General features: G+C 41.6%; 1 protein-coding gene and 1 long non-coding RNA gene across 2 annotated transcripts in view; one reads left to right on the plus strand and one right to left on the minus strand.

The window, feature by feature from the left end:
• The first annotated feature begins 4,200 nt into the window (after window positions 1-4,200).
• On the plus strand, window positions 4,201-8,384 carry adra2c (adrenoceptor alpha 2C). The gene has a single exon (XM_088341250.1). It carries the CDS (start codon window positions 4,391-4,393, stop codon window positions 5,657-5,659), a length of 1,269 nt encoding a protein of 422 aa, XP_088197376.1. The 5' UTR covers window positions 4,201-4,390; the 3' UTR covers window positions 5,660-8,384.
• Window positions 8,385-9,700: 1,316 nt separating this feature from the next.
• Window positions 9,701-23,942, minus strand: part of LOC148360419 (uncharacterized) — a 56,944-nt gene continuing 42,702 nt past the window's right edge. The window contains exon 5 of the long non-coding RNA XR_015851062.1: window positions 9,701-10,552. This is a non-coding gene — a long non-coding RNA (uncharacterized LOC148360419). The remainder of the gene's footprint in view (window positions 10,553-23,942) is intronic.

Raw genomic sequence — 23,942 nt, forward strand, 5'->3', positions numbered from 1 at the left:
TATCAAGCAGAATTACAAAATAAATATTGTTTTCCACTATAAATAAATGTAACGGTATTGTGATCAATAAAGCATAATAAAACATTGAAAAAAGGTTGATTAAAGAATGCTACCGTCATGAAGTCTGCTCCTTTGGCGCCAACTGAATCGGACGCTGATTGGCTCCCGTCACTTTTTAAACCCCTGTCTTCCAGTCATTGGTTGTCAGTCCGTCTGCGAACCTCAGTTCATGCTAGGCAAGCCTTTCGACCCTGACTCTCTCCTGTCCTGATTCCCGTCTGTTTCCCGGCTCCGACCCATTTTCTGCTCTCGACCACGATTTTGGCTCTCCCGTCCCGGCCGCAGATCTGTTTTTTTTCCCGCTCTCGACACCACAATCGCTCGCCACGGAAATACAACTTCTGCGTCCGAGCGACCAGCGATCTACGGATCCTGTATACTACCCTTTCCCTTCTTCCCAATAAAACTAAGAAAAACGCACGCAAGTGGGTCCTGTCTCTGTTCTGGTCCTGACAGCTACTTAAAAAAACATTCAAGGAGAAGAAGTCTGAAAGTCACGTGACTAAAAGGATAGCCAGCATCATTCTCATCAGAGTAACACAACATATTTGAAAGATTTGAAGCATGAAAAATGCACTCATAACCGAAATGGACAAGAGGTGAGGAATATTATCATCAAGGTAATACAAAAATGATGAAAAAACATGAATTTATCCGATTCTATTTGTAACAAAAGTCAATCAAACATAGCATAGTGTACTATAATCTGCTGTCAGTCTTGTTCCACGGACAGACTGAGGTGATCCTTTCTTCTTCATGGCATGAGGCTCTTTAACTCCACCCGGGGGAGTCAAAGCCCACATGAAACCCCACCCCCACATTTGCATATGACCCTATTTTTTATTAGAGTGTGTATTTTTCGTAGCACTATTTAAATACTCTATAGCAAAGCGTTATATTGGGTATTTTTGTATTCTATATCTTTATTTTATTATTTTATTTTTCAACATAAGGATACTGCTGGAAGTGGGAATTTCCCTACCCGGGTGAATGAACTATCTATCTCTCTAGACATCTATCTATCCATCTATCTATCTAGACATCTATCTATATAGACATCTATCAACTAGACATCAATCTAAACATCTAGACATCTATCTATCTAGACACATATCCACTATCTAGACATCTATCTAGACATCTCTCTATCTCTCTAGACATTTATCTATCCATTTAGACATCTATCTATCTATCTATCTAGACATCTATCTATCTAGACATCTATCAATCTAGTCATCTAACTACATATCTAGACATCTATCTATCTATGCATCTATATATTTATCTATCTATCTATCTATCTAGACATATATCTAGACATCTCTATCTCTCTAGACATCTCTCTATCTATCTAGACATCTATCCATCTAGACATCTATCCATCTATCTATCCATCTATCTATTTATATATATATATATATATCTAGACACTTATCTATCTATCTAGACATCTATCTATCCATCTATCTATCTAGACATCTATCTATCTAGACATCTATCTATCCATCTATCTATCTAGACATTGATCTATCTAGACATCTATCTATCTAGACATCTATCTATATAGACATTTAGACATCTATCTAGAGACTTATCTATCTATTTGGACATCTCTCTCTAGACATTTATCTATCCATCTAGACATCTATCTATCTAGACATCTATCAATCTAGTCATCTAACTACATATCTAGACATCTATCTATCTATGCATCTATATATTTATCTATCTATCTATACATATATCTAGACATCTATCTAGACATCTCTCTATCTCTCTAGACATCTATCCATCTATCTATCCATCTATCTATTTATATATATATATATATATATATATATATATATATATATATATATATATATATATATATATATATATATATATATCTAAACACTTATCTATCTCTCTAGACATCTATCTATCTAGACATCCATCTATCCATCGATCTATCTAGACATCTATCTATCTAGACATCCATCTATATAGACATTTAGACATCTATCTAGAGACCTATCTATCTATTTAGACATCTATCTCTCTAGACATCTCTCTCTAGACATTTATCTATCAATCTAGACATCTATCCATCTATCTAGACATCTCTCTAGACATCTTTCTCTAGACATCTATCTATCAATCTATCTATCTAGACATCTATCTATCTAGACATCTATCTATCTAGACATCTATCTATATAGACATTTAGACATCTATCTAGAGACCTATCTATCTATCTAGACATCCCTCTGTCTCTAGACATCTCTCGCTAGACATCTATCTCTCTACTAGACATCTGTCAATTAATCAATCAGAGTCATTTACTTAGAGTAACTGAATCCGGCACGAATATCAGTTGTGTCCTACGTGAGAGGGCAGTTAAGCTTACAAGAAAACATGAAAAACAAGTAGCAATGAGCGCATCAATAATAGCTTGCGCTTCACCCAAAATGTCGTCTTTATTCTATTAGCGGCAGCGTTAGCGAAGGAGCAGGAGACGGCCGACCGAGCTCCCGGTGACAAAGCGGTCGCCCCGGGCTAGGACTCCACCATTCTATTAAAGCTCGTCCGTCTGTCGAAATCGAGCTCAGCGTCTACCCGCGCGGTCCTCCCTTTTCTTACCTTTCTTACACTCGAGAGGATCGCAACGGTCGGTGACGGGCGGCAAAAGCGGCTAAGACGAAAGAAATCGAACGCGCCGGCCGGAGATGAAAAAAGCCTTCTTTGACTCAGCTGGAGTCGCTTGGAAGGAGGTTTGCTTTATGTATAAAACGATGCTTCGGCTTTGTGTCTTTCAAAATTTCAAGTTTTCAGGGGATATATACAGTATATATAGATCAGGGGTCTCAAACTCAATTAAGTTGGGCCAAATGGGTTTTTTCACAAAAAACAGCGCTGATAAAAACATTTCAAACTTTTAAAAAGGACAGAGTTTTGTATTTCTCCACAAGCTGTTGCCAATATGTGTAGGGCAACCAAGAATCCTAAAAAGACTACGGAGACTGAATGAGAGCAAAGAAAAACACATTCACATTTTTACCCAAGAAAGACAAAATGGAAGAAGTTATAAGAAAATTAGGTTAAAAAAAAGAAAACAGGAATGAAAAGGAAGGTAGGGGGAAAAAAGCAAAAAAAAAGAAAATGGAAAAAAGGAAAAAGAAAATGAAGGGATTAAAAAAAAAAAAATTAATTGCATTTTTTTTCTTTATTTATTTATTTTTTTTGATTGTTTCTTGAGTTTTACTTTGTTTTTGTTTTTTCATCATTTTTCCTTTTAAGTCATTTTCAATTTTCTTTTTAATTTTTTCTCCTTTTTCTTTCCTTTTTTCCAAGTTTCACAATTTCTCTGCTTTATTTTTCCTTTATTTTTCTCTTTTTATTTTTTTTTATTTTCCTTCTTTCCTGAGTTTTACTTTCTTATTTTTTCAATTGTCTCATGTCCTTTTTTCTCTTTTCACTTTAATAATAAAATAAAAGATATAGAATACAAAAATACCCAATATTACGTGTTGATATAGAGTATTTCAATAGTGCTACGGAAAGTAAATAGGGTAATATGCAAATGTGGGGGTGGGGTTTCATGTGGGCTTTTACTCCCCCGGGTGGAGTTCAAGAGCCTCATGGCATGAGGGAGAAATGATCTCCTCAGTTACAGACAAATTTGCCACAAAATACATATCAAACAACAGAATAACAGATCAACTTAAATGCCAATATGACAAAAATACGTGACAAAAAAACATCAACAACAATAAAATACGTGAAAAAAAAATTCAAAATACGTGACGAAATACGTGACAAAATAAATGAAAGACTTCAACTTCCCAACAAAATCAACGAGAACATTCAAGAGAAAAAGCGCTAGAAAGCACAAAACAAATCACATGAAATCAAGGAACAAAAACCATGTTGAAATACACAAAAGAGATGAGAAATACCTGCCGGATGTAATACTGAAACGACAAAATGCAGTATTTATGTATGACCTTATTTATTGATGTGTCTGTTTTGTTCTATGGCATTCGTTTCGATTCAATTTCTCCCCACTCTTCCGCGGAGAGTCTTTCCTTTTTTTCCGCGTCGGAAAAAAAGAAAAAGAGGCTGGGCTGTCGCTCGCCCTTCTCCAGCGGAGGAGAGAGAGCGGCGAGGAGCGGGGAGGGAGGACCGGCTCACAGGAGTGTCGGCTCTCCGTCGGCAGACCGGAGATGCCGACTCGGCGAGCAGACTCTCTGGAGATGCGCAAAACCCGAAACCGCAGAGACACCGGATGTTTTTTTCCCTTCGGCTAGCGTGAGAAGAAGCAGTTGAGCTTCTCAGAGAATCCCCCGGCATGGATTTCCTCAATTTCTCCACCTGGGAGGACGGTCCGGAGACCTACGACGGCAACGTCAGCTCGTCCCGGACCAGGTACAGTCCCCTGGCGGTCTGGAGTCTGGCCGGACTGGTGACGTTCCTGATCTCGTTCACCATCGTGGGCAACGTCCTGGTGGTCATCGCAGTCCTAACCAGCCGAGCTCTCAAGCCGCCCCAGAACCTGTTCCTGGTCTCCCTGGCCAGCGCCGATATCCTGGTGGCCACGCTGGTCATGCCCTTCTCCCTGGCCAACGAACTGACGGGGTACTGGCTTTTCGGGACCGTCTGGTGCGACATTTACTTGGCCTTGGACGTCTTGTTCTGCACCTCCTCCATCGTGCATCTCTGCGCCATCAGTTTGGACCGCTACTGGTCCGTGACGCAGGCGGTGGAGTACAACCTGAAGAGGACCCCCAAAAGAGTCAAGGCCATGATCGTGGTGGTCTGGGTGATCTCCGCCGTGATCTCTTTCCCGCCCTTGATTTCCATGGACAGGAGCAGCAACGAGAGCGGTCCTCAGTGCATCATCAACGACGAGACTTGGTACATCCTCTACTCCAGCGTCGGATCCTTCTTCGCCCCCTGCGTCATCATGATTCTGGTCTACGTTCGGATCTATCAGGTGGCGAAAACCAGGACCAGGACCATGTCGGAAAAGAAGAGGGACGCCGGGGAGAACGGGCCGACAGACACGGACAAAGGCGGTTCCTTTAAGTCGGAAAAGGGCGGGAGCGTCAGGGAAGGCGAGAACGGCCATTGCGGGGAAACGGCCGCCGGCGGGTCCAAAAACCACCAGGCGGACCGGCACGAAGATCCGGAAGACAGCAGCTCCTCCGACGAAAGACCCAAGAAAAACTCCAAGGACGGGAAGTCCAGCCGCAAAAGCAGCTCCGCCTCCAAGTTCTCCGGCCGCTCCAAGTCCATGGAGCTCTTCTCATCCCGCCGCAAGCGCCGGAGCACCGTCCTCCGCAAGAAGGTGTCGGCGGCGCGGGAAAAACGCTTCACTTTCGTCCTGGCGGTGGTCATGGGGGTTTTCGTTCTCTGCTGGTTCCCCTTCTTCTTCTCCTACAGCCTGTACGGGATCTGCCGAGAGTCGTGCAAGATCCCCGACACGCTCTTCAAGTTCTTCTTCTGGATCGGGTACTGCAACAGCTCGCTTAATCCTGTCATCTACACCATCTTCAACCGGGACTTTCGAAGGGCTTTCCAAAAGATTCTCTGCAAATCCTGGAAGCGTTCCTTCTGATGGAGGCTGAAAACGTCTTGCCCTAGGGCGGGTCCGGCATAGCTTTCCAGAAGAGTCTCCGCAAGTCCTGGAAGCGATCCTTCTGACGAACGCTTAGAAGTTACACCGAAAACATTCAGCCCTCGGGGGCTGCTTCCAGGAGATCTTTCCAAAAGACTCTGTGGTCGTCCTGGAAGCGATCATTCAGAAAAAAACGCTGATAAGTTACACTGAAAACATTCAGCCCTCAGTGGCTGCTTCCAGGAGATCTTTCTAGAAGACTCTCTGGTCGTCCTGGAAGCGATCCTTCTGACGAACGCTGAGAAGTTACACCGAAAACACTCAGCCCTTGGGGGCTGCTTCCAGGAGATCTTTCCAAAAGACTCTCTGGTCATCCTGAAAGCGATCCTTCTGACGAACGCTGAGAAGTTACACCGAAAACACTCAGCCCTTGGGGGCTGCTTCCAGGAGATCTTTTCGGAAGACTCTCTGGTAGTCCTTAAATCGAAGTTCTACCCAAAAAAAAAAAACATCTCTGCTGGCACACTTTTGGCTGAGCCTTCCAGAAGGGTCTCCGCAAGTCCTGGAAGTGATCCTTTGAAATGACTCATAAGACCTCCACACAAAACATTTTGCTCTTGGGGACGCCTCCAGCAGAGCATTATGGAAGATTTTCCGCAAGTCCTGGAATCGTTTCTCCTTATGGACGCTTACAAGTTCAAAAAAAGTCTAACTCTAGGTGGGGCGGGTCTGGCAGAGCTTTCCAGAAGATTCTCTCCAAGTCAAGGACGCGATCCTTCTGACGGGCGTTCAGAAACGCTTCCGGAAGATCTTTGCCCAAGTCCTGAAAGCAATCTTTTCTAGAGAGTCCAGCTTTTCTTGAAAGGAAAGGAGACTCTGGAATCGACGACCGACCGGATGTGGAGACAAAATGGAGAGATACTTGATAGACATCTTGCTATTGTTCCTCGTGTTTCTTCTCCACCTTCTTACTGACTCCAAATGAGAAGCGATGGGACAATGGGGTTCTTTATCTCTTTTTTGGGGGCAGAATGAAAAAACTGAAATGAACTTTGCGGCATTTGTAGAGTCTGGTATCAATCTACGTCCTATAAAACGCAGGTCTGCTATTGGTTTTCATCATCATGAGTGGTTGATATGCTATTGGCTGAACACCTTCCCACAATGCCTTTCTCTTCAGTTAAGAATTAAGTATGCTTTGTAAAGACTTTTCATGTCTGCAAAACAAAGACTGTTTTGGTGCCGTTTTATTAGTTCTAGGTTCCAAACCTGGTGGCGATGCTAAAGGGAGAAGCAAAAAGATGATGGACATTGAAAAAAAAATCCATCTAGAGATATGAAGGCCCATAAATGGCTTTCCTCGCTAAAGAATACGGACGTAACAATCAGGAGACGATTAAAGGAAGGAAACCTTCTGAGAGTATTACAATATTTGCTTGTTGTTTTAAAATCCTGTTTAATTTGTCTCCTCCTCCATTTCCATCCACCTGCTACTCCACCGTACCAGGTCACGCCACGATCCCCAAATCGATTGTCACGGTTGTATCTCGAGGCTGTACTGTACTAGTCGGTGGAATTTTCTTTTGACACGGCTAGCTTTGGCGTGGCTAGCTTTAGCGTCGGAGAGACAATGTCGATGGTGGTCGAAAGTGAAAGAGGGCGGGGCCTCACTTTGAGCCTCCAACGTGGCACTCGCTGCTGCCAATCCATGTGTTGCTATGACAACAGGACGTCTTGCATTTTAGTCTTTTTCCCTTTTCGCCTTTTCTTTAATTCATCCTTATTTTCTCTACTTTTTTCTTTTCTTTTCCCTTGCTTGCTAGCATTTTTTTCTTTCCATTATTCTTATCTTTCTTGCATTATTTTGATTTTCCTTTTTTAATTTTTTGTCTCATTTTTTTCTCTTTTTTTCTCTTCCTATGTCTTCTTTTCTTTTTTTCATTTTCTTCTTTCTCCTTCATTTCTTTTCCTCTTAACCTCTGTCTTTTTCCGACCGTCTCAGTTTACTTTTGTCTTCTTTTATCATTTTCTTTCCTTTATTTCTCTTTTCTTTTCCCTCTTCTTTAACATTCAATTTCTCTTTCACTCTGTCTTTCTTATTAGTCTTCTTTTTTATTATCTTTTTTCTTTCCTACATTTCCCTCTTTTCCCCCTCTACTTTCCCCCCTTCTTTCTCTTTCTTCCTATCTGTATCTTTCTGCCTGTCTCTTTTTCATTTTTTTATCTCTTTTGTTTTCTTTCCTACATTTCCCTCTTTTTCCACCTCTATTTTCCTCCCTTCTTTCTCTTCCTTCCTTTCTGTTTTTTTTCTGCCTGTCTCTTTTCATTTTTTAATTTCTTTTGTTCTTTTTTCTAATCGTCTTTCTTTTGTTTTCCCTCGTCTTTCTCCTTCTACCCGTTCTTTTGTCCGTTTTCGTTTTACTCGTCTTTTGCATTTTCTTTTTTTTTTGTATTTTTCTTTGTCCTTTCAACTGCTTCCTTTCCTTATTTTTCTCTTTCTTTCCGACTCTTTCCGTCCGCCTCTTTCTTTCTTTGTCTGATTTTTTCTTCAACTTGTTCTAGTTTTTTTCCCCTCTTTCGAGTTGACAAGGTCTGACACATGAAAAGACTGTTTTTCTTTTTTGTCAGGCGCCGGCGGCGCACTCGCGACTCCGACCTACGCTGCTTCTGTCACGATGTGTTGAGTGTTTCCACATTAAAGGGACAGTGTGTATTCTTGAGCGCCTCCTGGTGGTACAAAAATAACACGATTGATTTGAATAATAAGGGGAAAATACAAACCTCATTTGGATTTTTGCGTTTATTTCTTTCTCTTTTTCCCTTTTTCCTCCTCTTTCTTGCATTTTTCTTTGTCTTTTTCTCCTTTTTTTCTTTTTCTTCTTCTGTCTTCTGTTCATATTTCTTTATTGATTCCTTTTTTTTAATTCTCTTTGCTTTTTTGTTGGTTTCTTGGTTTTGTTCCCCTTTCTTTTTCTTTATTCTTCTTCTTTATTATTTTTCCTCCCTATTTTCACAGATTTTCCCTCTTTTTCTCTTCTCCTTTTACCTTGTTCCTCTTTTCTTTGTTCTCCTTTTTTACCATCTTCTCCCCCTTTTTGTTTCCTTCCCCCTTTCTCCTTCTCTCACTCTCTCCCTCTCTTTAGTGTTCTTTCTTTTTTTCAGCACTGTTGGTTTTGCTGACTTTTTTTCTTTCCCTTATTTTTCTTTCTCGCTTTTACTATCTTTCTTGCTTTACTTTCTCTCTCCCTCTCATTGTTTTTTCTCTTTTTCTTGTAAGCTTTCTTTCTCCTACGCTTCCTCCCTTGATTTTTTTCTTTCTTTCTTTTTTTCTTCTTCTCTTTATAGTTCTTACTTTCCTTCTCTTTTACCCATCTTGTAGTTTTATTTCTCTGTCTTTTGAGATCTTTCTTTCTTTTTCTCTCTCTCAAAAAAAACAGACTAAGCACTTTGATAAAGGGTTATACAAATAAACATGACTTTTTTGGTTTTGCTGACTCAGAAAGACATTCACTCCCCCAGGCAGGCGAGAACAACATTGAACATCAAGACTGTCTTTTGGGGGCAGTCAGGCGAGTTACCCCGGATGTGAAAACTGCCCTATAAAAAGACCAACACTCTAATCAATGATTTTGCCGACTCTGCAACTCACCTAGAAAGACATTCTACTCTACAAAGACGTAAACAGGTGGTGAGACTGTCTGAAACAGAGGCGGGCAACTATTCTGAGAGGGGGGTTCCAAAATGTGGCTCGGGGGCCCATCCTGTAGACCTATACTGTGTACATCCAGATTTCTACATATTAGTTTTAGTTTTTTAAAATGTTTACTTTCATCAAATTGATTTTGAAATGCTCAAAAATTATTGAAAATAAATCATGTCGCTGTTTTAAGTATTCAAATTGATATTTAGTGAGTATTACAGTACTTGTATTTTTCTTAGAGCATTTTGTAGTATTTCTTTTGTAGTATTACTGTAGTTTTACCTTCGTAGCATTTTTGAAGTATTTCCATAGGAACAGTTTTGTGAGTGTTTCTGTATTATTATATACTGCAGTATTTTTGTTGTAATATTCATGTAGTCGTGTTTTTGTAGTACAGTATTTCTGTCCTCGTATTTTTATAGTAGGATTACTGTAGAAGTATTTCCATAGTTCAATTTTTGGAGTATATCTACTATTTTTGTAGTAGTTTCGTCATAATATTATGTAGTGGTTTTTTATTATAATATTACTGTAGTGGTATTTTGTGGTAACTTTGTAGTATTTTCCATTTCTTTTTTCTGTAGGAGTATTTTTGTAGTATTTCCATAGTAGTATTTTTTCGTATTTACATAGTTCTTTTTCTTTCTTTCTGTAATTGTATTTTTGTAATATTTCTCTAGCAATACCTCTGCAGTAGTAGAATAAAAGCAAAATAATATATTAGGTTACTGATATTAGGTACTTAAATAGATTTTGAAGTAATTTTCTGTTGTAGTATTTTTGTTGGAGACCCACAAAAGGGACAAAACTGTTTTCTTATTATTAGTAGTACTCATTATATTTTGACGAAAAACCTGGTTTACCCACCACTGGTCTAAAAAATAAAAGAGATCGTGCGACGATCTAAAAAGCCCCCGCCTACTCAAACGAGCAAACGACAAGTCCCTCATAAAAGAGTCCAGCTTTTTTCCCATGATTCCTCCTCCAAACGGCAGACTCGTGAAACGTTTTTGCGGGCCTCTCGTCGGCAATCGTACGAGCGGCGCTCGGCGGCTTCGACGCTGCCCATTTCACGTCGCGGTTACGATTCCTCTCGCCGTAAAAGAAAATAGCGTTTGATGGGCTCGGGAGAAAGACGTGCTTTTCCGGGGATGGAACGATGTCAGGTTCAACCCAACACCTGTAACAAAAACCTGCATACAAAAAGACACAAAGAATTGTGTTTGGTTTTACTTGCAAGGGAAGTGACAGGAAGGCTGCTTCATACAATCCTCCTCTCACTCTGAAGCAGTCTTCCCTCTGCTTGCCTTTTATTCAGAAAGGAACGCCCTCGTTAAAAGGTGGTTTCGACTGCTAAGGGGAAAGGGGTGAGGCCCAGTTGAAACCAGTTCTTACACAACAGTTTGTTATTTGTATAGTGACTGATTAACTGTTTTCAAGCTATCTTCAGGATAGAACCTTGGCCTGCGGGTCAAATCTGTAACTGATTCACACCGTTAGTTCTCTCTAGGGTGCAGTGGAAAACTTTTGCTTGTGAGAACATCCTATTATGTACGCACAATATTTCTAGCAAACATATAACACACATCAATTATCTTAAAGTTGAATAACTTATGTATATTATTCCAACAACCGATAGGGGTGATTCTGGGCCTTTTTGAGACTTTTAAAATCAAATACAAGATACAGATTGACAAACTCATGTTATGGTAACAGCTCATCACTCAGCCTTCCACTTTTTATACTCTCTCTCAATCACAAACACATACGCTTAAATTGACCAACTCGTGTTATGAAAAGAGCTAATCTATCAGTCTCCAACTGAATGTGTTTTCCTGAAACAAGTTAACCACGCTTTTTACTCTGAATCGCTTTTCTATCACGGAACTGGGCAAGTTGGCAGCGCTGCAGCTCTAACGTTATTGTACCTGTTCAGTGGCTTCGCCCCCAATCGGACAACGTGGGGTGGGTAGCAAGGGAGGAGGCAAGAATAGGAGCAAAAGAGGCTACATCTGAGACTTGATGATCGGCCCATCGAATGAAAGGATATGCCAGTACTGATATCTGACAAATTCCAAAATGTCAGTGTCGATCATCGGTGGACTTCCAGCCCTTTTGGGGCTGCACCATTTTGAGGAAAAAAAAACACAAATTGCGATTTTTTTCAGACCATTAATGTAACTGTCATGCAATTTTCGATTTTAAAGGAAAAATACATTTTCTGTGCTAATTGTGTTCAGTGAGTATTCCTAGTGACATACTTTACCTTTAAGACAATTGCGCCCTCTTTTGTGGAGCTTTTGCTAGGGTTGGAGTCTGCTAACCATTATTTACTTTTTGATTCTTCAATCGTTATAAGTACCTAGTAGTACAAGTGTCAAACTTCGAGATGATGTCATTACCGACTGAGAGCATACCACTCTAACAAAATAACAACAACAGATGTACAAATAAAAACAAATTTTATGATTGCATTTCAATAAAGGGCGTTCATTGGCATACTACAAAGGCATGACGAAGTTGGAGCGCTTCTCCTTTCAGAGTAAGAAAGCGATTTAGAGAGCGGCTGTCAAGCTTGGAGCTAGCATCAGGTAACCGCGACTTCAGCCAGGTCTCTGCGAGGATTAAAATACAAGTCCTGAACGTAGCGGTATCTCACAATTTGTCGCTCCGGGTCGTCTGTTTTGAGGGTAATGGATCTTTTGTTGGTATGATACAGGATCACAAGGAATGTCTTGAGAAAGTCGTTAGCCTGGATGGACCTACAGCCTCGCTATCGGCTTCCCTCCAGACACCGCTCGAGTCGTTTCCTAAACCCGATAATAATCCACAGAGCACCTGCTAATGATCACCATTTCTTTGCACGCTTCTGATTTCCCTCAGATCGAATTTGATGGATGATATATTTACATCGTAAGGAGACGCCAAGGCTACTAGCGTCACACGGCCGTTTGTTTCGGTAGCCATTTTCTTAAAAACGCTCGATGTTTGACCGACAGAGTACATTGGCCTATCACAGTCAACGTCCTGTCCAACATACACTTGCCTCTGACTGGCCGTTAAAACCTGAGCGGTCAGTCAAATAACAAACTGGAAACACTTCTTTTAAATCCTAAATATTGAACATTGTATCATCACAAACAAACGTGTTGAACGGTCTTAAACCTTGAGGTGAAATGATTTGTTTTTTTGTTTTCAAACTGGCTCTTGACCTAAAATGGTCCAGTTGAGAACCTGTCCTCTACAAGTTTGACCAACCAGAGCAATGAAATGAAATGATCTGCTTTTCAAGTCAATGACTTCCCAAAGCGCTTTACAATGTGCTCCACATTTCCCAATAGCGGCCTTCCAGCCATGTAAGGCGCTAACCTGCTTATTGGGGGTATTAGGGGTTCAGTGTCTTACCCAAGGACACTTCCACATGTAACACGGACGAGCCGGGATTCGAACTGGGATCCCTTGATCCCAAGACGAGCGCTCTACCTCCTGAGCTACTGCCGCCCCCAACCAGAGCAGGCAAGACGGTAACAATAACCAGCAAAACCGAATCGCGGGAACAAAAGACGGGACGTGTCGCGTAGAAGCCGCCCGCGTGTCTTCCGCCCAATCGGACGGACAGCCTGTCATCAGCTGTCGAGTGAAGGCGGAGCTTCTCTGCGACATGCTAAAGAAAAACGCTAGTTTGCATCTCTTACTCACACACTGTATTTAATTTAACAAAAGTTGACTTTGGCCCCTTTTTATCCTCCAAAAACGAGCAATTGGAACCATACACAATGTAGGATATCGAGATCATACTCATATTTTATTCCTGCAGTCCAAATGATTAAAATTGGATGATTTAGTCAAATGTTTCACTGCACAACTGCAACTAAACATCGTGCCAGAAAACATCCATAAATGATTCATTCGGAAAAAGGGAAATTATCACTTGTCGTAAATTTATAATTCCAAAAGGTGAGAACCACCAGGAAAAGTATGTGTGTGTCTGTGTGCGGAGTCAAACTTTGGAACAATTAACAAGAGCAGATCAAACAATGTCCAACAATTCACGTCTTCAAAAATCCCTCCCGGGCCGCGGGACGGAGTGAGTTCGGCGGACGCGGCGTCACACGGCGCGACGCGAGAAAAGGCGGCGGGCGTGATCGGGACTCCTGTAACTGTGTCGGTGTCGTGCGTATCGCGCCCGAAAGTACCCGCGCCGCGGGTTAGGGGCTCGCTCGCGGGAGCGACCGAACGGCACCCGCAAGTAAAAACCCTGTCGTGAATTTGTCTCCGATCGTCCCGGACGGACGTAAAGTCGCCCGGCTGTACGACTCTTAGCGGCGCATCACTCGGCTCGTGCGTCGACGAAGAACGCAGCAAGCTGCGAGAACTAATGTGATTTGCAGCTGCGATTGGCTGGAAACCCGTTCAGGGTGTCCCCTGCCCACTGCCCGGAGATGGCTGGAATGGGCTCCAGCCCCCCCGCGACCCTAATAAGGATAATCGGTGCAGATAATGGGATGAGATGAGATTTTTCTTTTTTTCTTTTTGAAGGGTCGTCGCTAGTTCGCAGATTTTCACTTTTTGCGGGTGGTTTTGGTCCCCGTTAACCGCGATAACCGAGATCCCACTGTACTCTCTCTTTCTTTCTCTCTCTCTCTCTCTCTCTCACCCTTTTCTCCCACTCTCTGTGTCTCTCTTTTTCTCTTCCTTTGTTGCTCTTTGTCTCTTTCTCTCTCTGTCTTTAAACCTCTTTTGCACTAACTTCCTTTTTTCCTTTTCTCTTTTATCTTTCTCTCTTCATACCCTTCGCTCTTTCTTTTCTCTCCTTCTGTCTTCCTATTTTGTCTTTGATTTCTTTCTTCCTCTCCCTTTCTTTCCTCCTCTCTCACGACTTCTCTTTTTATCTCTTTTGTTTCTCACGCTCTCTCCCTCTCTCTTTTTCTTTGTTCTGCCCTCTCTCCTTTTCCCTCCCTCTTTCTCTTATTTCTTTATCTTTGTCTCTGTCTTTCTCTTGAATCTACTAGTCCGGCCCCCGACAGAATCTTTGTTCTATCGTGTGGCCCCCGAGTTCAAATGACTTCTTCAGGACAGCTTCAGACTCTGATTGGCTCCCTTTTACTATTCTAACCCATCCTTTTTTGTTGTCAGTCCGTCTGCTAACCTCAGTGTACTCTAGGCAAGCCTTTTCGACCCTGACTCCCACCTGCTTTTGCTCCCGTCTGTTTCCCAGCTTTGACCCGTTTTTTGATCCTAACCACATCTCCTCCCCTGGCTTTGAACTTGTTTCTGATCCAGACCACGTTTTTTGCTCTCCTGTCCTGGCTACTGACCCGTTTTTTCCTGTTCCCGACACCGCTCGCCACGGAAGTGCTACTTCCGCGTTCTGAGCGACCTGCTTCCCGCGTCCAGCGATCAAAGGATCGTGGGCGCAACCCTTTCCTTTCTTCTAATAAAACTGAGAGAAACGTTACGCAAGTGGGTCCTGTCTCCGTTCTGGTCCTGACAGACACGTTATATTTCCTTTTCCATTTAAATTGATTTTGAAACGAGCTGAATCATATAGGGTTCCCGTGTTTTAAGCACTGCATTTCATATATAGTTTTGTGGTATTACTGCAATCGTATGTTTTAGTATTTTTGTAGAATTTTGGCGCCACCAGGCCGTACTTGCCCAAGACACACCAAAGTGCTTAAGGGATCGAACCAACCGACCATTTCTGTAGGATTTCCATAGTATTGTTTTTGTAGAATTTCTGGAGTATTTCTATTGTAAATTCTATGTAGGATACGTGTAGCATTTTTTAACATTTTATTTTGTAGTATTACTGGAGTTCATATTTGTAATATTTGGTCGTCTTTCCGCATTGGAATGTTTGTAGTATTTCCATAGTACTATTTTCTTAGTAGTATTTTAGTGGCATTTCCATATTAGTTGAGATTTTTTTTAGTATTTCTGTAGTTTCAGTGGTATTTTTGTAGTACTTCCATAGTATAATTTTTGTATATCTGTATTATTTTTGCCTTAATATTTCTGTCGTTTTTCTGGTGGTATTTTTGTTGGAACATTTTTAAGTGATATTGTATATTAGTGTTGTAATATTTCTAGAGTATATTTAGAGCTAAATATTATATTGGGTCCCTGTTTTCAAGCACTAAATATTTAGTTTTGCAGTCATTTTGTAGTATTTTGTTGTATTTCTGGAGCAGTTTTATTGTTGTGGACACACAAAGGGACAATGGGAAGTAAGTCGGCACAAAAACAACACGTTTTTTACGAGTAGCGCTTTATTGTCGTGATATTTTCACCAGTTTTTGTTTGGCGAGCCGGTTGAAAAAGCCTGGCGGGCCGTAGTTTGCCAACCCCTGCTTTACACTGACAACAACGGAAACCGGATGATGAAAGTGCAGTATCCGAGTCAAATCGGGAGTTATTGAGGACAAACCGAAACTGTATTATTCTGAAAATATTTCAGAAATATTTCCGATAATGCTTTTTCAAGGCATTGTAATTACATCTGCGAACACGTCGGCGAAGACGAGATTTCGAGCGAAAGCAGCAAGACATCCATTTTTAATGAGCTTCTCCCCAATTCATTTATTCTCGTCTGGAGTGAGCGGACCCAAATGTCGTCTTTGTGTAAATTGTGTTTTTTAATCAACGAGTACCCGACGACACGCGGGCAAGAGGTAATTAAGCTTGGCGGCCGCGTTTTCATCGCGCCGACGGAAAGCGACGGCAATTTGTCCAGGGCCCGAATGCGGAAATTCCCAGCGTGTACAAAGGCAAAGTCGGAGGCGGCTCGTCGACGGAATCGGAAAAAGCCCGGTGAAGTTATGTACTATTTTATACGCTGTTTTATTCCACTTGTGCTCAGAAATACTTGTCCTAAGTTTGACCTCAGCCTTGAGTGCAACTTTTTAGAAGGGTGTCGTAAAACGTCTGTGCTTTGGAATAAGACTTTGGTCTCAGTCTGTGCAGATAACAATGACTTATCACCTCGCCTGGGGGGTTCGAATGTCAAGTCAAGTCAAGTCCCATTTATTTATATAGCCCTTAATCACAAAAACGTCTCAAAGGACTGCACAGGATTACACTGACACAATGACCTGATCTTAAACCAACATGCGGGCAGGGAACAACTCAAAACCTCAGCGTGAGGAAAAAGAGAAACCTTGAGTGTGTCGTACCCCATTCTGTCCAGAGGGAGATGAACTACCACCCTCCTCCCAAGCTTCAAAGGACTATTGGGAAATTTGCATCGACACAGCGCAGACCAATCAGCCAGAGGCTTGATCATGGGGCGTGAACATTTCATGAAATGAAATGAAATTATCTGCATTTATATAGCGCTTTTCAAGTCAAGACTTCCCAAAGCGCTCTACATTGTGCTTCACATTTCCCAGGCGCTAACCTGCTTATTAGGGGTATTAGGGGTTCAGTGTCTTATCCAAGGACACTCAACATGTAACACGGAGGAGCCGGGATTCGAACTGCGATCTCTTGATCCCAAGACGAGCGCTCTACCTCCTGAGCCACTGCCGGGTGATAAGAGAAGGAGACCCAGGAACCTCGTGGTCTCCAGCACACAATCGTAATATTGGCACGGCAGAAAGATCCGATTTGTTCAACTCTTTGATTATGCTAAATAAATTGATATGTGGACTATACTCGTCGTTCGGCTGATTAAATTTCCCTGGCTTTTGAAAATGCTCCAACTGTAAAGGTCCTGACAGGTGAAGTGTCTTCAGAGTCAGATTTCAGTTTAATAAATGTTAAAACCTTACACCGGCTGGGCTCCTTTTTCCCGACGGGCCTCGTCATCGAATACTCCAGTAGTTCGAGGAGAAAGCGATAAATACAAACCTCGCTTGTTTACCTTACTTAAATGTTTTGCGTTCGATACCTGTTGGAATTATATACATATATTTATCCTACAGTTGACATTGATATGTTATAAGTGTTCTCAGCCCTTTTTGTAGTTTTCAGCCGTAAGCTGTTCTTCAAGGCCATGAGTTGTTTTTTGTACAGTCTGTCTCTTTATCCAGGGATCAGAATGGAGATTTTCATTTTCAGCTGAAATAGCCAGCGTCCAGGAATAAACCAGGGCGGAGCCCCCCCCCCAACTGCCCCCACCCACCCCACCCCCCAAAAAAAACCTGGGTTTTAGGCAATTTACTTGTCCAAAACCATGCTTATATTTATCATTTAAGTAACATTTTTAGAAGATTAAAATAATTTGCCCACATAACTGATTTTTTTGTAAATACTGCAAGATAAGTTCAAATGCAGTTCAGTCCCTGCAGCTTGTGCGACAATGCGGCCAATTTTTCTAACGGCCGCCAGGGAGCGCCAGAGCAATAAAGGAAAGAGTGAGACAGTCGGATTTTGAATTTGTTTGCTACGCAAGAGAAAAAGTGAAAAAGTCGGAATGACCTTTGGGGTTCAAAAACAGCGGAAATCCGCGGATCCGCGGAAAATTCTGATCCCTGTTTATCTCACATACCAATGGGTGCAACTTGCCCCGGAATAATCTGTAATAATAATTTTCCTTTTATGCATGAAATAACTCAAGTTGTTTTTCACCGAAAGCCTTGAAAGAAGAAAGGAGGTGTCCGAACAGAAACCAGCTGTGATCATCGGCTGGAAAGCAAGGCGTGCGAAAGAAGATTAATTAACTCTGCGTAGCAACAGTCAGACGGCGGTCTCAACTCATTAGGTGGAACCCCTCCCTTTAGAAGTTGAGACTTATGAACGATAGGGCGAACCTTAATAAAAAGAGGAGAGAGATTGAAGATTTCTCCAGAGTGATTTGGGAGATTGGCGGTATACAATCTTCGATCCTCTCCTTGCAAGATATCTAAAACGGATCAGATTCTCTTTGTCTTTTATTTCAGAGCCTTTTATCATAAATGTTGGGGACTTAAACCTAACGATACCGTGTTCGTTTTGGTTAAAAATTGAGCTATAGCAGGGCCCTCCAACTTTTTTCAAACAAAGAGCTAGTTTTGGTTACTCATTAGCTCAAAGGGCACCCACCTTTACATGCCTCTCTAAAATAACTTTGCTAGATGGCTAGCTGAATAGCTAAAAAGGTTGCCTGCTTGTTAGCTAACAGGTAAAAAACGAAATGGGAGCAGGATAGTGAGCTAAAAGAGTGAAAAGCCAACTCAACAATCGGATAAAAAGCTAAAAAACAAAGCCAGATAGCTAGCTAGAAAGGAGCCTAAAGTCCCTTAAATCCACCCGCTACTCCACTTGACCATCTCGTCAAGTGACACCCAGTGGAAAAGAAATGACCTTTTCCTTCATTTATAGTGTTATTTAATAAAATCTTTTCAGGGCAAGAAAAATCTTGTTTTAAATTGTTTTCATTTTCATTCCCAATGTCTCCTTCCCCTCCGCATCCACCTGCTACTCCACGTGACCAGCTCAAGTCACGTAACACCGAGTGGAAAAGAAATGACATTTTCCTTCATTTACAGCGCTATTTATTAAAATCTTCTCAGGGCAGGACGATTGTTTTAAAATATGTTTTCATTTTTATTCCCAATGTCTCCTCCCCCTCCGCATCCACCTGCTACTCCACGTGACCAGCTCAAGTCATGTTACACCAAGTGAAAAAGAAATGACATTTTCCTTCATTTATAGTGCTATTTATTAAAATCTTCCCAGGGCAGGACAATTATTGTTTTCAAATATGTTTTCATTTTTATACCCAACATCTCCTCCCCCTCTGCATCCACCTGCTACTCCACGTGACCAGATCAAGTCAGGTAACACCGAGTGTAAGAGAAATGTCATTTTTCCTTTATTCATAATGTTATTTAATCCAATCTTTCCAGGGCAAGACAATCATCTGATTTTATTTTAGTCCTGTGTCGCCTCCTGCATCCACCTCCGACTCTGCTTGACCATCTCAAGTCATGTTACACCAAGTGAAAAAGAAATGACATTTTCCTTCATTTATAGTGCTATTTATTAAAATCTTCCCAGGGCAGGACAATTATTGTTTTCAAATATGTTTTCATTCTTTATTCCCAATGTCTCCTCCCCCTCCGCATCCACCTGCTACTCCACGTGACCAGCTCAAGTCACGTAACACCGAGTGGAAAAGAAATGACATTTTCCTTCATTTACAGCGCTATTTATTAAAATCTTCTCAGGGCAGGACGATTGTTTTAAAATATGTTTTCATTTTTATTCCCAATGTCTCCTCCCCCTCCGCATCCACCTGCTACTCCACGTGACCAGCTCAAGTCATGTTACACCAAGTGAAAAAGAAATGACATTTTCCTTCATTTATAGTGCTATTTATTAAAATCTTCCCAGGGCAGGACAATTATTGTTTTCAAATATGTTTTCATTTTTATACCCAACATCTCCTCCCCCTCTGCATCCACCTGCTACTCCACGTGACCAGATCAAGTCAGGTAACACCGAGTGTAAGAGAAATGTCATTTTTCCTTTATTCATAATGTTATTTAATCCAATCTTTCCAGGGCAAGACAATCATCTGATTTTATTTTAGTCCTGTGTCGCCTCCTGCATCCACCTCCGACTCTGCTTGACCATCTCAAGTCATGTTACACCAAGTGAAAAAGAAATGACCTTTTCCTTCATTTATAGTGTTATTTAATAAAATCTTTTCAGGGCAAGAAAAATCTTGTTTTAAATTGTTTTCATTTTCATTCCCAATGTCTCCTTCCCCTCCGCATCCACCTGCTACTCCACGTGACCAGCTCAAGTCACGTAACACCGAGTGGAAAAGAAATGACATTTTCCTTCATTTACAGCGCTATTTATTAAAATCTTCTCAGGGCAGGACGATTGTTTTAAAATATGTTTTCATTTTTATTCCCAATGTCTCCTCCCCCTCCGCATCCACCTGCTACTCCACGTGACCAGCTCAAGTCATGTTACACCAAGTGAAAAAGAAATGACATTTTCCTTCATTTATAGTGCTATTTATTAAAATCTTCCCAGGGCAGGACAATTATTGTTTTCAAATATGTTTTCATTTTTATACCCAACATCTCCTCCCCCTCTGCATCCACCTGCTACTCCACGTGACCAGATCAAGTCAGGTAACACCGAGTGTAAGAGAAATGTCATTTTTCCTTTATTCATAATGTTATTTAATCCAATCTTTCCAGGGCAAGACAATCATCTGATTTTATTTTAGTCCTGTGTCGCCTCCTGCATCCACCTCCGACTCTGCTTGACCATCTCAAGTCATGTTACACCAAGTGAAAAAGAAATGACATTTTCCTTCATTTATAGTGCTATTTATTAAAATCTTCCCAGGGCAGGACAATTATTGTTTTCAAATATGTTTTCATTCTTTATTCCCAATGTCTCCTCCCCCTCCGCATCCACCTGCTACTCCACGTGACCAGCTCAAGTCACGTAACACCGAGTGGAAAAGAAATGACATTTTCCTTCATTTACAGCGCTATTTATTAAAATCTTCTCAGGGCAGGACGATTGTTTTAAAATATGTTTTCATTTTTATTCCCAATGTCTCCTCCCCCTCCGCATCCACCTGCTACTCCACGTGACCAGCTCAAGTCATGTTACACCAAGTGAAAAAGAAATGACATTTTCCTTCATTTATAGTGCTATTTATTAAAATCTTCCCAGGGCAGGACAATTATTGTTTTCAAATATGTTTTCATTCTTTATTCCCAATGTCTCCTCTCCCTCCGCAACCACCTGCTACTCCACATGACCATTTTAAGTCATGCAACACCAAGTGGAAAATAAATGACATTTTCCTTCATTTAAAGAGCTATTTATTAAAATCTTCTCCGGGCAGGACAATACTTGTTTTAAAATATGTTTTCATTTTTATACCCAACATCTCCTCCCCCTCTGCATCCACCTGCTACTCCACGTGACCAGATCAAGTCAGGTAACACCGAGTGTAAGAGAAATGTCATTTTTCCTTTATTCATAATGTTATTTAATCCAATCTCTCCAGGGCAAGAAGATCCTCTGATTATATTTTATTTGCCTCCTGCATCCACCTTGTACTCCACTTGACCAGCTTAAGTCACGTTACACCAAATGTAAATAAAATGCCATTTCCCCTTTTTTTAAAAAATATTATTTAATCATATATACGATTTTATGACTTTAGTTACGGAGATTCAGACGGCAGTGTCTAATGAGCGCAAGTTTGCATCCGCCGCTATACGTCAATTTCCCGACTTGGAACAGATTCTCCTCCTATCTCGGGGGACCATCGTAATATCCAATCCACATAATGAGGGCCTATATTTTATTTTGAAAGGTTGTTGGCAAGCTTGCCGCTCTTGGCAGCGATAAGCATCAAAGTAATAAAGCGGCCCTGCCGACCCGTAAGCGTGCAAATCCGCCGCGCTTGATTTGTTTCCCTCCTTCGCCGGGTCGCTTGTAAAGCCGGGACGCTACGTTTTTAAAGTAGGGGGCGCTACTGTCGTCGCTCGTAAATCATAGTAGAATAATTGCGGACGGTAAAAAACAAAAAAGAGAGCAAAGTTTGATTCCAATAGAAGAATATTGTTTAGGAAGTATTTTGTGTAAAGATAGGACAAGAATGATGTCTCACTTTGACTCAAAAAGACTGCCACAGTAAAGCTCCAATGTGTAAAATAGGGGTGGGCAGACTAAGGCCAGCGGGCCACATGCTGCCCGGCAAGCTATTTGTATATATTAAAGGATTTTATACATTCAACGATAAAGGATTTTATACGATTGACTACAGATTATTCAGTTTAATGCAATACTGTGCTTTAGTTCAATGTACAAGGTCAGGGCAGGCTGGTGGGGGATGTTGTTTACAGGAACGGGACGTACTGCTGATAGCACAATCAGCACATCCAGACGTTGTTGACGCAGAAAGGCCCGGCATTGTTTTGAGAAGCCAAGCATCAAGGCGCTCGTGGATGAGATTGTGAAGCCCATGGGGCTTCCTTGGCACGCCCATGGGAGGAGCCGGCACACCATTATGCGGGGAGAAGATGGCCAAAAGGGGAAAGCTAAAGGACTTCAGAAAAAGGCTTCCCAGAGACTCCAACGTCACTTCAGCCGTCTCTTGTTTTACACTTAGTTCTAAAATTGTGAATAAATCCGCCCCCGTGTGAAAATTGTCGGCTTTCCTGATCATTTTTCTCTCAAGAAACAAACGCGCATAAATTGTTGGGTGAATGTAGGTTGTGTTTGGTTAATGGAGTCAGATAACTCATTCGAACAATTTGGTAAACGCTACATTTTGATAATTAATTCCCAACAATATATATAAAATAGGACATAAAAAACACTAATAAAAAACAAATATACTACAAAACTAAATATCAAATTTAGTGCTTAAAAACAGGGACCTAAAATATTATTTTCCTTTCATTCTGAAAGTACTTATGTATGTATATACCAGAGCCATATGCCCCTAGTGGGAGGTGTCTAGAACACACTCATATTCTTGACTCTTTCTGGGAAATTGATACCGAGGAGAGGATTCCCAGCCCCCTCGCTCCACCCAACTGATGTGTGGTTGGGAGTCATTGGGTGACTTGCTAAGCCGAGGCCCAGACCCTACCCCCGAGGCCACCGAGCTGGTTTAAGAAAATCAAAATACGGTATTTTCCGCACTATAGGGCGCACCGGGTTATAGGGCGCACCCCCCAAAAATAGTTTTTGGTCCTATATTTGACATACATAAGACGCACCGGATTATAAGGCGCTATAATGGGAACGTGGACAAAACAGTCAGATGGTTCAGTCCAACTTCTTACCCCCTTAACATTCCAAAAGCTTGCAAAGAAGCAAATACGTGTCAAATATCATTCGGAAGGTTCAAGTCTTGGGATTCAAGAAATGCCAACCAACCAATAGCGATCGATTCAAATGATGATTGACACATTGGTTAGCCAATGAAACGCCGGTAAATAAATCCCAGCATACACCGCGGACTACTTCACCTTTGGGGGAAAATCGAGTCGGCGGCTGTTGCGTAAGTTACGAGACCTTGCGATTTAATGTTGATCCATATATAAGGCGCACTGTATTATAAGGCGCATGGTCAGCTTTTGAAAAAAATGAAGACTTTTAGGTGCGCCTTATAGTGCGGAAAATACGGTACTACAGAAATATGACAAAAATATGACTCATACGGTAACATTTTTTCCTTGCCTCTGCTTTTAGGATTAGCGACAGCTTTCGTGTCCTGTCTCTAACTGAAATGACTCCAAATCTGCAAGTAGGCTTTGAAATTTCGGCTCCTTCTAATACTTCAGCACCATTCTTCGGTGGTCAAATCTCACACACTGTCCCTTTAAGCATGTGAAATTCTGGAGCGGAGTTTTTCAATGGAAAGCCGCCGTTGGAAAGGTCCGCGAGAAACCCAAGCGAGGACGGATATACGGCCAGGTAGCGTGCTAGCCCGCGGCGGTATTCATATTTTATGAGCGTAGTCAAGAAGCGATCGGAGAATCGGTGTATCGTTACGGCCGAATCCATGCGCCCGTCTCCGCTCTATCCTAAACAAAGTCGTCTTTGATAATGCTCGCTTCATGTACTTTGAAAAAAATGGAGAGAAGCGATAAATCAGGGGTGTTA

This window comes from Urocampus carinirostris, chromosome 8, assembly GCF_059441175.1.
Source record: "Urocampus carinirostris isolate Australia breed hairy pipefish chromosome 8, RoL_Ucar_1.0, whole genome shotgun sequence".
NCBI classification, from domain to species: domain Eukaryota; kingdom Metazoa; phylum Chordata; class Actinopteri; order Syngnathiformes; family Syngnathidae; genus Urocampus; species Urocampus carinirostris.